Below are 13,011 nucleotides of genomic sequence, written 5' to 3' on the forward strand. Positions count from 1 at the left end.
TGCCCTTCCAGCAGATAATTTCAAGGATTCTAGCTCAACTTATCCCATATGATGTCTTTGCTTCAAGCCGACAAAACTTAAATACATTTTCTTAGATACTTTTGTTGTTATTCTCCGATCATAATTAGAATTTCACCTAAGTAACTTGTGAGAAACCTTTAATGTGAACCTTTATTACACAGATAATCGAAGTGAAACTTCAATTCTAATTGGATAATAACACCAAAAACACATGAAGATCTGCACCTAAGTTTTGCTTTTTATTTGATTATCTTCCTCTCTGAATTTTCAATACCTTGTTTCCTTGAATGCCTAGCATGGAGTGAACCAGTGGTATAGTCTTACTACTTTTTATTCGGCCAATCAATTTACATAAAACAAATGATGCTAACTAGCTAAGCAATATAAGATTAAGATTAGACCATAAAAAAGGAGAACAATAATCAAGGAAAATCCTGTTTAGCACTACCACTCAATAAAATCTAAGACAATACTAACCTAGAGAATTTCCAAGAAGGTTTATCTAACAGTCACTTGGGTGGCTCTGTTCCTAATTTCTAAAACCTTCTTGTGAGAGTCTGAGTGCAATGATGATACAAAAGTGGGGCTAGCTGCAGGCCGGTATTCAGCAAATAGCCGGCCAGATCGGTATCGAACCCCACAGGCGTTGCATAGGGTCTTAGGACCCATTGGTCCCTCTCTCCATTGCGGCGTCTTTGTCACCTCACAATGTAAGCATTTCCTGAGTGCAACTGACTCCTGTGACGAGGATCTCTTCATCTCAATTCTGTTAGCTAGCATGGGAATATCCTTTTTCCTCAGCTTCTTTGAGACCATGCACAATAATTCCCCAGCAGGTTGTGTTTGTAAATCTGATTCGGAGAAAATCATCCTCTGACATTTTTGAAAAGTCGGTGAAGTAAGGATAAAAGGAATAGAGAAAAGCAGGCTGATGTTTGAGAGACGCTGGCGTTTGTTTCGGGGACGCTTTGTTGGGATGACAGGTAACTCAAAGTTGGAGTTCTCAACCGAGGGAGAACTACTACTGCTTTCAAAAACAGAAATTGGGCTGTTGGTTTGGAATTGGAGCAAATCTTTTCCTTTTAAAGAGACATTCTGGATAGGAATAGTTTTGCCATATGTAGGTCTGACAGTCTTTGGTAGCTGTTTTTTGGGAAAACACATCAAAGCCACAAAAAAGATAAAATCCACAGAAGATGAATATGTGTATGTATCTTGACAAATAAATAGAAAATTTTTCAACCGTATATAATGTTTTAAGTAACGAGAGAAAGAGAAATTAGGTAATTTCTTCCAACATTTTATGTGTATGCCAAAGAGCTATTCACAAGAATTGAATGCTACAATTTCAAAACATGTCACTTATCAATTATCAAATGCCATAAAGTCATAGTATCACGAACCAAAGAAACTTGTTGGTAAAACTACTTATGTCATTTGCATAGACTTTCCTATTATTTGTTGCTAAACAAACTGCATGATACAACTCAATCTACTTAATCCTTGCAACAAAGCATTTTCTATTTAATCTGAGATCACTGATCAGTTTTAGCTTAGCTGTCAACTATGAAACACCGACTTCGACACAAACATAGACACCACAACACAATTAATGTCCAAAATATAGGACACTTGAGAGGGAGAAGGGGGGAGGGGGGTTAAGTTACTCTAAGAGCAACTCTAAAATCTTAACTGTTAGATTCCAAGAAAATGAATAGTGAGGATGAAGAGTAACTCTTTTAGAGTTGCTCTTAGAGTAACTTGATCCCTCCTCATATATATGTATATGTGTGTGTGTGGAGAAAATTAAATTTTTACATATTTGTAGAAGCAAAGCTTCATGATGAATCAAGATTGATTCAAAGATGTTTTGATAATAACAAAAATGATGACAAAGGTGATGACAAAAAGTTCAAAGGTCAATCAAAGAATAAGTTCAAGATGTTCAAGATAGAATCAAGAACACTTCAAGACTCAAGAGGAAAGTTGAAGAACACTTCAAGATTCAAGAGGAAAGTTGAATTCAAGAATCAAGAATCAAGATTCAAGGATCAAGCTTCCAAGAATCAAGATCAAGATTCAAGAATCAAGAGAAGACTTAATCAAGATAAGTATGAAAAGATTTTCTCAAAAACTGACCCAAATAGTTTTTACTCTCTGGTAATCGATTACCAGATTATTGTAATCGATTACCAGTAGCAAAATGGATTTGAAAAAGTTTTTCAACTGAATTTACAACGTTCCAATTGATTTCAAAAAATTGTAATCGATTACAATGTTTTGGTAATCGATTACCAGTGCCTTTGAACGTTGAAATTCAAATTCAAATGTGAAGAATAACTCTTCAAATGATTTGTGTAATCGATTACACTGATTTGGTAATCGATTACCAGTGATTGTTTCTAAGTAAATCAAAAGATGTAACTCTTCAAATGGTTTTTGACTTTTTCAAATTGGTTTTAAGTTTTTCTAAAAGTCATAACTCTTCTAAATGGTTCTCTTGACCAGACATGAAGAGTCTATAAAAGCAAGACTTTGTTTTGCATTTAAAAATAAATCTTTCTATCAATCCAATCAATTCATTACAATCCTTTACAAGTCTTGAATCTCTTTAAACTTCTTCTTCTTTGTGTCAAAAGCTTTTCAAAGTTTTCTGGTTTTCTAAACCTTGAAAACTTGTGTTATTCATCTTTTCATCTCTTTTCCCTTTGCCCAAAAGAATTCGCCAAGGATTAATCGTCTGAATTCATTTTGTGTCTCTCTTCTCCCTTTTTCAAAAGAACAAAGGACTAACCGCCTGAATTCTTTTGTGTCTCCCTTCTCTCTTGTCAAAGAATTCAAAACGACACAGTTTGAAATTTTTTTTTATTCTTCCCTTTCCCTTATACAAAAGTGTTCAAAGGACTAACCGCCTGAGAATTCTTTTGTATCCCCATTCACAAAGTATCAAAGGTTTAACCGCCTAAGATCTTTGTCTTAACACATTAGAGGGTACATCTTTTGTGGTACAAGTAGATGGTACATCTACTTGGGTTGTTGACTGAGAACAAGAGAGGGTACATCTCTTGTGGATCAGTTCTAATGGAGGGTACATCCACTAGGTTCAAAGAGAACAAGGGAGGGTACATCCCTTGTGGATCTTTGCTTGTAAAATGATTTTTACAAAGTTGAAAGAAATCTCAAGGACCGCAGGTCGCTTGGGGATTGGATGTAGACACGGGTTGTTGCCGAACCAGTATAAAAAACTCTTGTATGTTTGTCTCCTTCTTCCCTACTCTTTTACTTTCTGCTGTGCATTTTAATTTCCGCTTTTACTTTTGGTTAAGTTTCTCTTCTACTCCTTATTCTCTTAACAACATAAGTAAAAATCTTAAAAGAGTAAATTTTTAATTAGTAAAGGTTTAGGAATAATTAATTCAACCTCCCCTTCTTAATTATTCTGAGGTCACTTGATCCAACATCACTTTCTAGAAACAAAGTTGTTAAGTTTTACAATTTTCATTTGATAATGACCATAAAAATATTCTAAGAAGGATTCAAGCAAAAAAATAATTGAGACATAAGGAGAGGTGTCCGACTCATGGACAAGGTGTGCCAGAGAGGAGTCCAAGTTGAATATTTTTTTAATGAAGACATGGTGTAAGGGTGTTTGACTCGTGTTGAAGGTGTGTCCAAAAAGTGTCAAGTGTCGGAGAAGTGTCAAACACGCCGACACACCATTCGACATGAGTGTCTGTGCTTCATAGGCTGTCAGCAACCTGGCTGTCAGCAACCTTACTAATGCATGATGTTTCCTTTATTTAAACCCATAGACATGAAAGACTTTGGCTAGGAGGAGGGATATTCACCAATGTGTCATATACCAAGTTCAAACACACACATGACACATCTATCCATCTAATTCTAAAGGATCCAAGAAAGCAAAATTTTTATATATGAATACACATACTCATCATTCAGAATAACCAAATCACTTCCAACTTACAAGCATCACAGAGAACTTTTGTCACTTCTTGAGGGCAATACTACAAAAAGTTAAGGCATGAGTACCAAGAAATTGAGACAAAGATTTTCACGGTGACAACTATTATATTTAAAAACTAATAGCAGCAAATTACGCAATAAGCATATGAGAAAAGTTCATGTTATGTAGATTACTTTTGAACGGCAAGAAACCAATAAACATTTTAAGTATACCTTTAACTCATAAAAGTTCCCTCTTCCATGATTTGAGTTTGAAACCAAAATGTACATGGAAAAGAAAAAAAAAGCATAAGCAAGATGATTCAAGGGAATTCCGAGAACCACTGGAAAGTTAGCTTTAGTCCTCTTGTCACTGTTCCAGAGGAAACATCTAATGAGGACAGAATGTCAGAATCAACTCACTAGCAGACTATGCAATTACAGTAGCCCAATAAACCTGCTTACTATCAATCTTGGGTACTTAATACGACATAAGTACAGTATAAAAAAATGTGGGGATATGAGAAAATCTTAAAAATTGGCGATGCAATACAGCTTAGATACATTAAGCATGAATTAAAAATCTTTTGAATAAATGCACAATTTCAGTGTTCGTAATGTAAAGAGAGTAAGAGACATTGGCATTTCTTATAAATACATAACTATATTAGTGCATGATGATCACAATTTACAAAAACAATACATGTAATCATAAGAAAAAACTGTTAGAAATATTTCCATTGCCCAGATTAAAATATACGCTTTCCCTTATGAACATGTTACAAAGTCACATGCTTCCCCCCAACCCCATGTCAAAATGTCACAAAAAGTCTTAGCTCCATATAACTGCCCACTACTATAGCTTTAAAGATACAAAAGAAAGATATAGCCATATGTAATTTTAGTCCTTTTCAAAGTATCAAAGCCATATCTCAATTGTATCAGTCAGATAAATTTAAAAAATAAAAAATGGAGGATACTCCTTGGATAAACATCTAGGTATGGTACATATATCAGCGTCAAATATGGGTATGACACTGCCATTTTTGGAGTATTGGGCTTCATAGCCATTTTTGTATGAAAACTGAATCTTTAGCCTATTATTATTCAAGTTTATCTTCTAAAATCTAAACTAGACTAACGTCATTCAATGAATCTTAGTTCTTATGCACAGAGAAGTTTGGCAAGGCATCAATATCTAACAGGGCAAGAGAAACACAGAGTTGACTCAAAGGATGTTAAAACAATAAGATAATCTCCCCTCTCACTCAATCAGCATTACTAGCTGATTTTTAGGCTCAAATTACCAATATTACATACTTTCTTTTTTGTCAACCTGACAAAGTTCCGGAACAACATCATTGTAGTAATTCATAGATCAAAGCCTTGCTAAAAATTCAGACTAGTAAAATATCAGCTATCTAAGTAGGTCTAGAGTGAAGGTTACATTCATTGAAAAGTACAGATCCTATCAAATGAAATAGCCATTCAAGTAACAGAATTTGGAAATCAACAAAATGTATGCTTCAGTTTCACGTGATTAATTTATCAAGCACAATCGAACTGAATTGAAGCACAATTCTGAGTTTCCCCAACATCAAGCAACGGGGCAACATGGCAGAACAAAAAAGTCAACCACACAAAGGCTTCCATTCATAGAGCATAAAATGAGGGCAAGAAACTCACAGAAGCACGAAAGCTCTTGCCGAGTTTCACATTCTCATGTTGAGTTTGTCCACAGAACTCAGAGGATTGTAGTGGAAATGATCCAAGTGGTGGGGGTGGGTCTTCAAGGAATTTGTTGAACTGAGCATCCCAATCTTGTTCCTCCACAGCATCAGTTTCCACATCCTCAAAGTCAAGGGGCAAATCCAAAAACTCCATGTCCATCACATCATCGAGACTCTCATCCGACAGACCATTAAAATTATTGTAAAAAAACCAACAGTCCTTCATACATGCAATACCTTAAAAACAAAAAACACACACAACAAAACCAACCATCCATTACTGGTTGAGAAATTTAAGTCTAACAAAGGCTCATTGTCATAATAAGATTATTATTATACGTAGAAAACAAAAAAATAAAATAAAATGAGCAAGACTTGTTAAACCTACGACGTGTCAAAAAATGAGATAAACCAGTTAAGGAACGCTCACGTTGGCTTACAAAATAATGAAGACACGGAAGCATAACATTGTACGCTGTTAATGTTATTGTTGTAAAAACAAGAGCGGAATGTATGCGCATAATGAAATAAAAGGAAGCAGAAAATGGAAGAGGTGTGGTGGTGCAGAGAGTGTCGGAAAAAAAAAGTGAAAGAAAGAATGAAAGCATTTGACATTAGAACTGAGAAGAAGAGACTCACGGTGACAGAGAGAGGAGAGGACAGGTGAAATTGGCGCAACTCAAAATTCAACTGAGAGAGAGAGGAGTGGATTCCTTTTCTTATTCTTTTTCTTTTTTTACTGCGGTGGCGCTACCGTGCGGAACCCCTTATCTGTACTCTCTCACCTCAATGTGGACATGTCTCTTCCTCTCTTTTTTATCCCAACAACATTTTTATTTCTCTTTCAAAATTATTGCCTTACCTTAAAATTTTATTTTGCTATGGTAGAATTTATACAAATATTTATTTGATAATAAAAAATGCATTATATATTTTATTTGAGCATGCCTTTTCGTAAGTAAATAACTTTATAGTTGTTATTAATATTACTTTTAGTTCATTATGTTTTTTTTTAAACTATGGCTTGGGTTAAGATTTCATCTTAACACAAAGATTTCAAAGTGATTAATATTAAGCTAATTTTTAACACATAATCCTTGATTTCAAAGATTTCAACCCATAATTTTTAACACAGAAGTTTCATGAAGTTTTTGTTGCATGTAATGAAATCTTTGACTTTTTTGGTTCCCACACAGGCATTCATCCTTCCCAATACCAATTGTCTTAAGCTAATTAAATTACACATATCTATGGTCACATTGATAATAGTAGCTTAGAATCTTAGACTTTAATTTTCCCGTAATCCTGTATCGTCCAATGCTTCAACACCATCTCTGTGTGCGGTCAAGAAAAATATCAATACAATAATAATATTTTTATTTCTTACTTTTTAATTTACATGTGATTTCAATTCCTTTAATTTTGACAATTTCTTTAGGCATTATAATATTCAGTTATCAAAATTTGTGATGTTGATTTGGTAAAGTACAAATATATAAAATATTTAAATAAAAATAAAAAGTCATTTATAGGCTACAATGAAAGGTTTTTCATTTTTATTTAAATATTTTGTTCTTTTTTTTTCTTTATTAGTCTATACAAATTAATATTGCATCATACTTCCGTTTTATGCCATCAATTACAGGATGAAATATGAGGTGGGGGTGTTTAAATTTTAAAAATTGAGAAATTATGAAAATTAAATGTGAATAATTAAAAATATAAAAAATAAAATTACACAAATAAAAATATGAAAACTAAAATTGTAATTTAAATTTATATATTTCACTTAAGACCATTATGTCTGAGACTTTGTCTCACTTCCAATAATCCCACAATTTTTGAGACGGACAGGAAGAGTAATGATACTCATGCGTCTCATTTTCTTACCACTCATTTTTTTTCTCTATCTTTTTTGACTTTTTTTCATCACATAATTTTTATCATTTTCTCTCTTTATTTTTTTTTTTATTTCTCCCATCCTAATTCACCCAAAAATGATGTGGGTGAGTATCATTACTCTATTTAAAAGGTTCAGTACGCATGTAGTTTTATGCCGAAAATCTTAAGATAATAATTAATGAATATCAACATTAATTACAATTGCATCTCTGGGAAAAGATCACATATTGTCTTATAGGGAAACACGAGTTACCTCATTCCTATTCCCATGACAGCAAAATCGCTGACCCAATTTCCCACTTAATTTAAAAGCAAAGCAGAAATAATTCTTAACTTGAGCATCAAGGATTTTAAAAGAAAAAAAAAAAAGAAGAAAACGACAAAGAATAATTAATTAATCAGAATAATGAAGTACTTCAGAATTTGGAGCAAGTGTGAGGTAGACCAGTATCTTTGTCAACAGCAACAACCTCAGTGGCATTGTCACATCTAAGCACATCTTGTCCCAACTTAGCTCCAGCAGCTTTGAGACCCTTTAGAGAAACTGGTTGATTGAAGAGGTTCAGAGATGGAAGCCTTGGTGCTGGAGGCATTTTCATTGCTGGCAAAAAGTTTCTAAAGTCTTCTTTCATTAGTGGCACCTCAAAGTCTCGTTTGTTGTGCTTAACCACATTGTCTTTTGCACTAATGTGTGCCCCTGGTTCCATATGGTTGGTTGAAAAGCTTGCTTGTTGTGGGAAATTTGGGTAGAGACTAACATACCCTCTAAGGTACATCATGTCTATGAGGAACTTCTTCCATGAAGCTTGCCATCCATTTGTTCTAGACTTTGGAATTTGAACTGGGTTGGCCTTGGCATCCTCAGTGAACCTCATGTTCATGTACACATAGAACTCTCTCCAATGCTTGGGGAAGAACACTGCCCCCCAGCTGCAAGGTAGTTGATGAAGGTAAGGTGTGTTGGGGTGGATGTGTTTGAAGAATTCTGTGGCATTCCATTTTGGCCTCTCTTTGACAACTTCAACAAGTTTTGGAGTGTAGAGGGAGATGGAGGAGAGCTCAGGGAGAGAGACTTGGGGGTCATAGTGGTAAGCCATGAGTGCATATTTGATCCATAGGTAGTAGTAAGGGGAAACTTCAATGTCGTCTTCTAGTAGGAGTCCAAAGTCATCATCAGAAGATGGATACCAACTCTCACTCACAGCCCGGATGAGCCCTCCTTGGACGATTCTCCTTCTCAGGGTTTTGGTCCCATGAGGCCACTCAAATGAACCTACTAGTCTTATAGTTGCCTCATCTACCTTGCTATCCATGTTAAAAGTAATGGGGATTTCATCTCCAAGATAGTAGGCATTGCTGAGAGATTTGAGAAGCCTTGCTAGTGAATTGACTCTATTTTGTGTGATGATGTTCACAGAGATCCTCATCCGATTCCAATCTGCAAGACAAAATTCTGAGTTAAATAGACGTGTATAATCAAGGTAAAAGTTTTTAGTTATCAATCAATTAGGAATAATTTTTGCTATGACTTTTACGATAACTATTATAAAAACTAATAAGTTTATTATAACTGACGTAATTGGATGATAATATAAAAGTGTATGCATTATTTATTTAAATTCTATTAGCTAACTTATTATAAATTAAACATAAAACTAATCCCATATGCATGATTGTGTACTAGGCTACTAGCTTAAATTATTTTATGAAGATGACCACATTCATCCACAGCATTCCATTATTAATAAAATAGAATTAAGAATATACATTGACAAGAGCTGAAGAGTTCTATATTCTTACTTGGTAATGCTGTTGAACGCAGATCAGCCATCCAAAGAACTTGAGAAACTGAAGAACTTGGTAAAAGAACAAATGTGGTGCCATTTGAGTTGGTTTCTGAGGCCATCTTGAGAGCTTTTCTCACATGAGGGTCAATTTCAGCCACACTGATCACTAAACTGGGATTGTGAATTTTGATCAAACCCTTCAAGCTGGTGTACACTGCATGTATCACTGGTGCCTCAGAATCTGACACCCCTGAAAGGGCTTCGACGGCCAAATCAAAAATCTTAAACCGGCGTTCCTTGCAGACCAATGCAGGCCATTTGAGAGCTCTTGCAGCATCTTCACAAGGGCAGTAATTGCCTCCAGAGACAACAATGTAGGCCTTCTTGCCAACTGTGGACCTGAACTTTTCAAGAAGTGGTGCAAGGACTTTCACTTCATCAACTGAGTGAGCATAGAAGAGTGCATCAATTTTTTGAGGGTACATTGCAGCCCACTGAGTCACATAACCTGTGGAAAGTGCTTTCCACCATTGATCATCTCTGACTTGAACCACATCCTTGAAAATCACTGTGGTTTCAGACACATATGCAAGCCTGTGTTCACTATCACCCCAAGTTTCCTTGTCCTTAGGATCCACTGGAAGAACAAATGAGCCAGCATTTTTGTACTTTTGAAGCTGATAGCTGCAATAAAAAATAGTAAAGAATTTTCAGTAAGTATAATAATACAGTAGTACAAAAGTGGTGCCAAGGAAATGCTAGCCACTAACTGGGGTGGCTTCTTGATTAATTCACTGGCTCAAAACTTTGAATTAAAGAAAAACAAGTGACAAATAATTTTCTTATCTTTGGCAGGACAAATGAGATAAAAAGATAATTTGACTATTATGCAATAATAAAGTAAGAAGATTCCTTCTTATGAAAACTGAATACATCCTTGAAAACAGGTTTTATACCACTTTTGGTTCTTTGCGTGCTTGTTATCTCTTTAGGATTTGAACCTAATTTTAGTTTACAACAATAATTTTCTACCTTAACGATTTCCTATGAGATAGGATTGCAATCCAAGAAAACATCCTTTACCAAGGTCGTAAAAAGTTGTCTCAAAGTCAAAAAGAATTGTTTTGTTGTAAAAGAAAGAAACATATATTTTTACACATGAAGAGTAAAAATGGTACGTATTGATGTGCACATATTGTAATAAGATACACATTTACTTTGTTTAACACACGTCAACCAGTATATTTCCAATTCTGAAGTTTATTGAAACTTGAACTTTTTTTTTTTTTATCTGTTATTGCAACTTGTACTACTTATTAGTGTTACTGAACCTAATGTCACTAACTAGTTGAGCACTACCAGATCCTCTTTTGGCTTAGTCAAATCATGATTGTTTAACTTGTATGGTCAACGTTCAAATAAATTTCACAGCCAGGCAGATCTCTTTTTACCAAATAAAATCAAATAAAAAAAGAACTTCATGAAATGGTAAAAAAATGTAAACATGTTGTAAAAGTGTAGAAATTAACAAACCTGAGGTGAAGATCTTCACCAGTTGAGAAGGTAAAAGGTGTCTCAATGAAGAGTGTCTTGACAAGATCAGCTGAGAGAAACCATGAACTAGAAAGAAAATCCACCTGCACAATTTTATCAACAGTGATATCATAAGCAGGATCGGGCAAATACAACCCTGCCTCCTTAGACCGAAATTTTCTGTAACTTGGGAAAGTGAAATCCTTCTGTCTAAAGGGCAATATCCTTCCAATACTCCCCAAAACAGAATTCTTGTACTTGTCTGTCCCAGCCACGTGTGCCAAAATCTGCAGCATCTTCCTTCCAGGAATCATGTCATCATCAACAACATAAACAAGATCAGCCTCAGTCTGAAGAGCCATTTGGAACCTTCCATAGTACTTGAAATCATAGCTTGAGCTTATGAAGCTGATTCTCGAGTCGTTATAGGTGTCCACAATTCTCTTCAATGAGACCTCATTGGGGCTCCCAAATGAGAGCACCCAAACATGATGAAAAGGGAGGGTTTGTTGGAGCAAAGAATCAAGCTGTGCACAAAGTGTCTTTCGCTTGAAGTGGTTTAGCAACACTGTGATTTTTGGCCTCTTTGGACCCTTTAAGTCCCATTTGGATTTCATTGCCATTAGCTCTTGGAGAGTCTCGGTGCCAATGGTTTTGCTTTGGAAGTTCAACACCTCATCGTAGAGCTCTCTCTTTATCTTTATCATTTGGACATCATTGGACTTCTTTTGCATGAAGTCTATTTTCTCATTCTCACACACTTGGGAAGGAGTTGTGGGAAGAAGATCCTCCTTGATGAGAGAGGAAGCAGCTTCTTGGTAGTGACCAATAACATGGGGTGTGATCATGAGTTGCTTCCATTGTTGGGCAATTTTTGTAGCCCATGTGAACTCTGGCTTGGTTCTTAAATCGATGGAAGGGCCCATGTAATACAATAGGAATGTTGCATAGACTGCAAAGAAAAATTGAAGGCACGTGAGTGCTGCCACAAACTTAGTTGTGGCAGCACTTTTCTGAGCCTTCAGTTTGTTCCTTCCCCCAACATAGTCATTGAGCATCCCTTCCAAGTAATCACCGCTTCTCGAGGTCGAATTTCGACCAAATCCCATTTTACAAAGCTGAGTAGATGATTCAATGTCCTCTAACCTGCAAAAGAACACATAGAAAAAAGTTAGTCCCTCCACATGCCCATGTTGCAATCACAATCTTGCAAGAGAAGCTCCAACTGAGTCTAACCAATAAGGATGTGTTTGAAAATCTGTTAAGAATAACGTAAATGATGGATGGAATCGAATGTGAGTTGAGTTGGATGGAACTGTAATCCAAACACACTACTAGTCTTTCAAGATATAACAGTTTTTGTGACTGAAATTGGAAGAGAAGAGAAAACCAGTATGGGGGGGTTGTGGAAGTTGTCAAAGTGGAGATGGTATTGAAATTTGAAGGGCAATGGCTTGTGTGGTTTATGTTATATATTAGTAGAAAAGGTGATAGTAGTTTATAAAGTTCCCACGAAAATTGCATCACTGGTCACATGGGCTAAACGCATATGAGCAAGAAATGTTAAGCAGACGCGTTACCTTCATTCACTACACACTACTTCATGTATACTTTTGTCTTTAAGAAACCAATGAAAGCCAATTTTGATGCCGTGGGAAAGGGTCACCCCTGTGTTTTTAGCACTGCATGGCCTCCTATAACTCATTTTCGTGTTCCTTTTTTTCTCTCCCAAACTAATATATTTTATTTTAAGTCCTAGAGAAGAAAAATAAAACCACATTCATTTGCCTTTTGATATTCGAGCTTTAGAGATTAGTTTAAAAAATAAAAATAAGAAAACAAAGCATGATTTAAGGGCTTTTAGTCAAAACCGAAAATAACCTCTACGTAGGATACGTTACATGGCAGGAAAAACACATTATAATAACGTTAAAGGCACAAACAAACACGAGATAGAACATGGGCGTGGAGGTTATACGTACATTACACACTAGCTAGCTTGGCTACAAAGACACAAATGTGAAGAGGGTACGTGAGAAAATTAACAAAGCCTTCAATTAGATCGCTTCTTGAGC

General features: G+C 35.5%; 2 protein-coding genes across 3 annotated transcripts; both read right to left on the minus strand.

Moving 5' to 3' along the window:
* Nucleotides 1-416: 416 nt before the first annotated feature.
* Nucleotides 417-6,609, minus strand: LOC100815208 (GATA transcription factor 11). 2 transcript variants are annotated; one of them, XM_003539719.5, is made up of 3 exons: nt 6,354-6,609; nt 5,671-5,951; nt 417-1,164 (listed from the first exon to the last, which is right to left on the minus strand). In XM_003539719.5, exons 2-3 carry the CDS (start codon nt 5,938-5,940, stop codon nt 520-522), a joined length of 915 nt encoding a protein of 304 aa, XP_003539767.1. In that variant the 5' UTR covers nt 5,941-5,951; nt 6,354-6,609; the 3' UTR covers nt 417-519. The 2 variants fall into 2 exon arrangements, with proteins under 2 accessions (XP_003539767.1, XP_040863365.1); XM_041007431.1 differs by lacking the exon at nt 6,354-6,609 and adding an exon at nt 6,155-6,342.
* A 1,027-nt stretch (nt 6,610-7,636) lies between these two features.
* Nucleotides 7,637-12,515, minus strand: LOC100790938 (uncharacterized). Its single transcript, XM_006592197.4, has 4 exons — nt 12,173-12,515; nt 10,937-12,082; nt 9,417-10,087; nt 7,637-9,054 (listed from the first exon to the last, which is right to left on the minus strand). The coding sequence occupies exons 2-4, from the start codon at nt 12,043-12,045 to the stop codon at nt 8,033-8,035; spliced, it is 2,802 nt and encodes a 933-aa protein (XP_006592260.1). The 5' UTR covers nt 12,046-12,082; nt 12,173-12,515; the 3' UTR covers nt 7,637-8,032.
* Nucleotides 12,516-13,011: the final 496 nt, after the last annotated feature.

This window comes from Glycine max, chromosome 12, assembly GCF_000004515.6.
Source record: "Glycine max cultivar Williams 82 chromosome 12, Glycine_max_v4.0, whole genome shotgun sequence".
Taxonomy (NCBI): Eukaryota; Viridiplantae; Streptophyta; class Magnoliopsida; order Fabales; family Fabaceae; genus Glycine; species Glycine max.

Coding starts and splice junctions, on each gene's coding strand:
- LOC100815208 (XM_041007431.1), bottom strand. CDS start 6,329: ATGTCAAATGCTTTCATTCTTTCTTTCACTTTTTTTTTCCGACACTCT. Junction 5,952..6,154: donor TTCCGTGTCTTCATTATTTT/GTAAGCCAACGT, acceptor TTTGTTTTTAAG/GTATTGCATGTATGAAGGAC. Junction 1,165..5,670: donor GCAAGAGCTTTCGTGCTTCT/GTGAGTTTCTTG, acceptor CCCAAAAAACAG/CTACCAAAGACTGTCAGACC.
- LOC100790938 (XM_006592197.4), bottom strand. CDS start 12,045: ATGGGATTTGGTCGAAATTCGACCTCGAGAAGCGGTGATTACTTGGAA. Junction 10,088..10,936: donor GGTGAAGATCTTCACCTCAG/GTTTGTTAATTT, acceptor TTTTTATTGCAG/CTATCAGCTTCAAAAGTACA. Junction 9,055..9,416: donor GCGTTCAACAGCATTACCAA/GTAAGAATATAG, acceptor TTTGTCTTGCAG/ATTGGAATCGGATGAGGATC.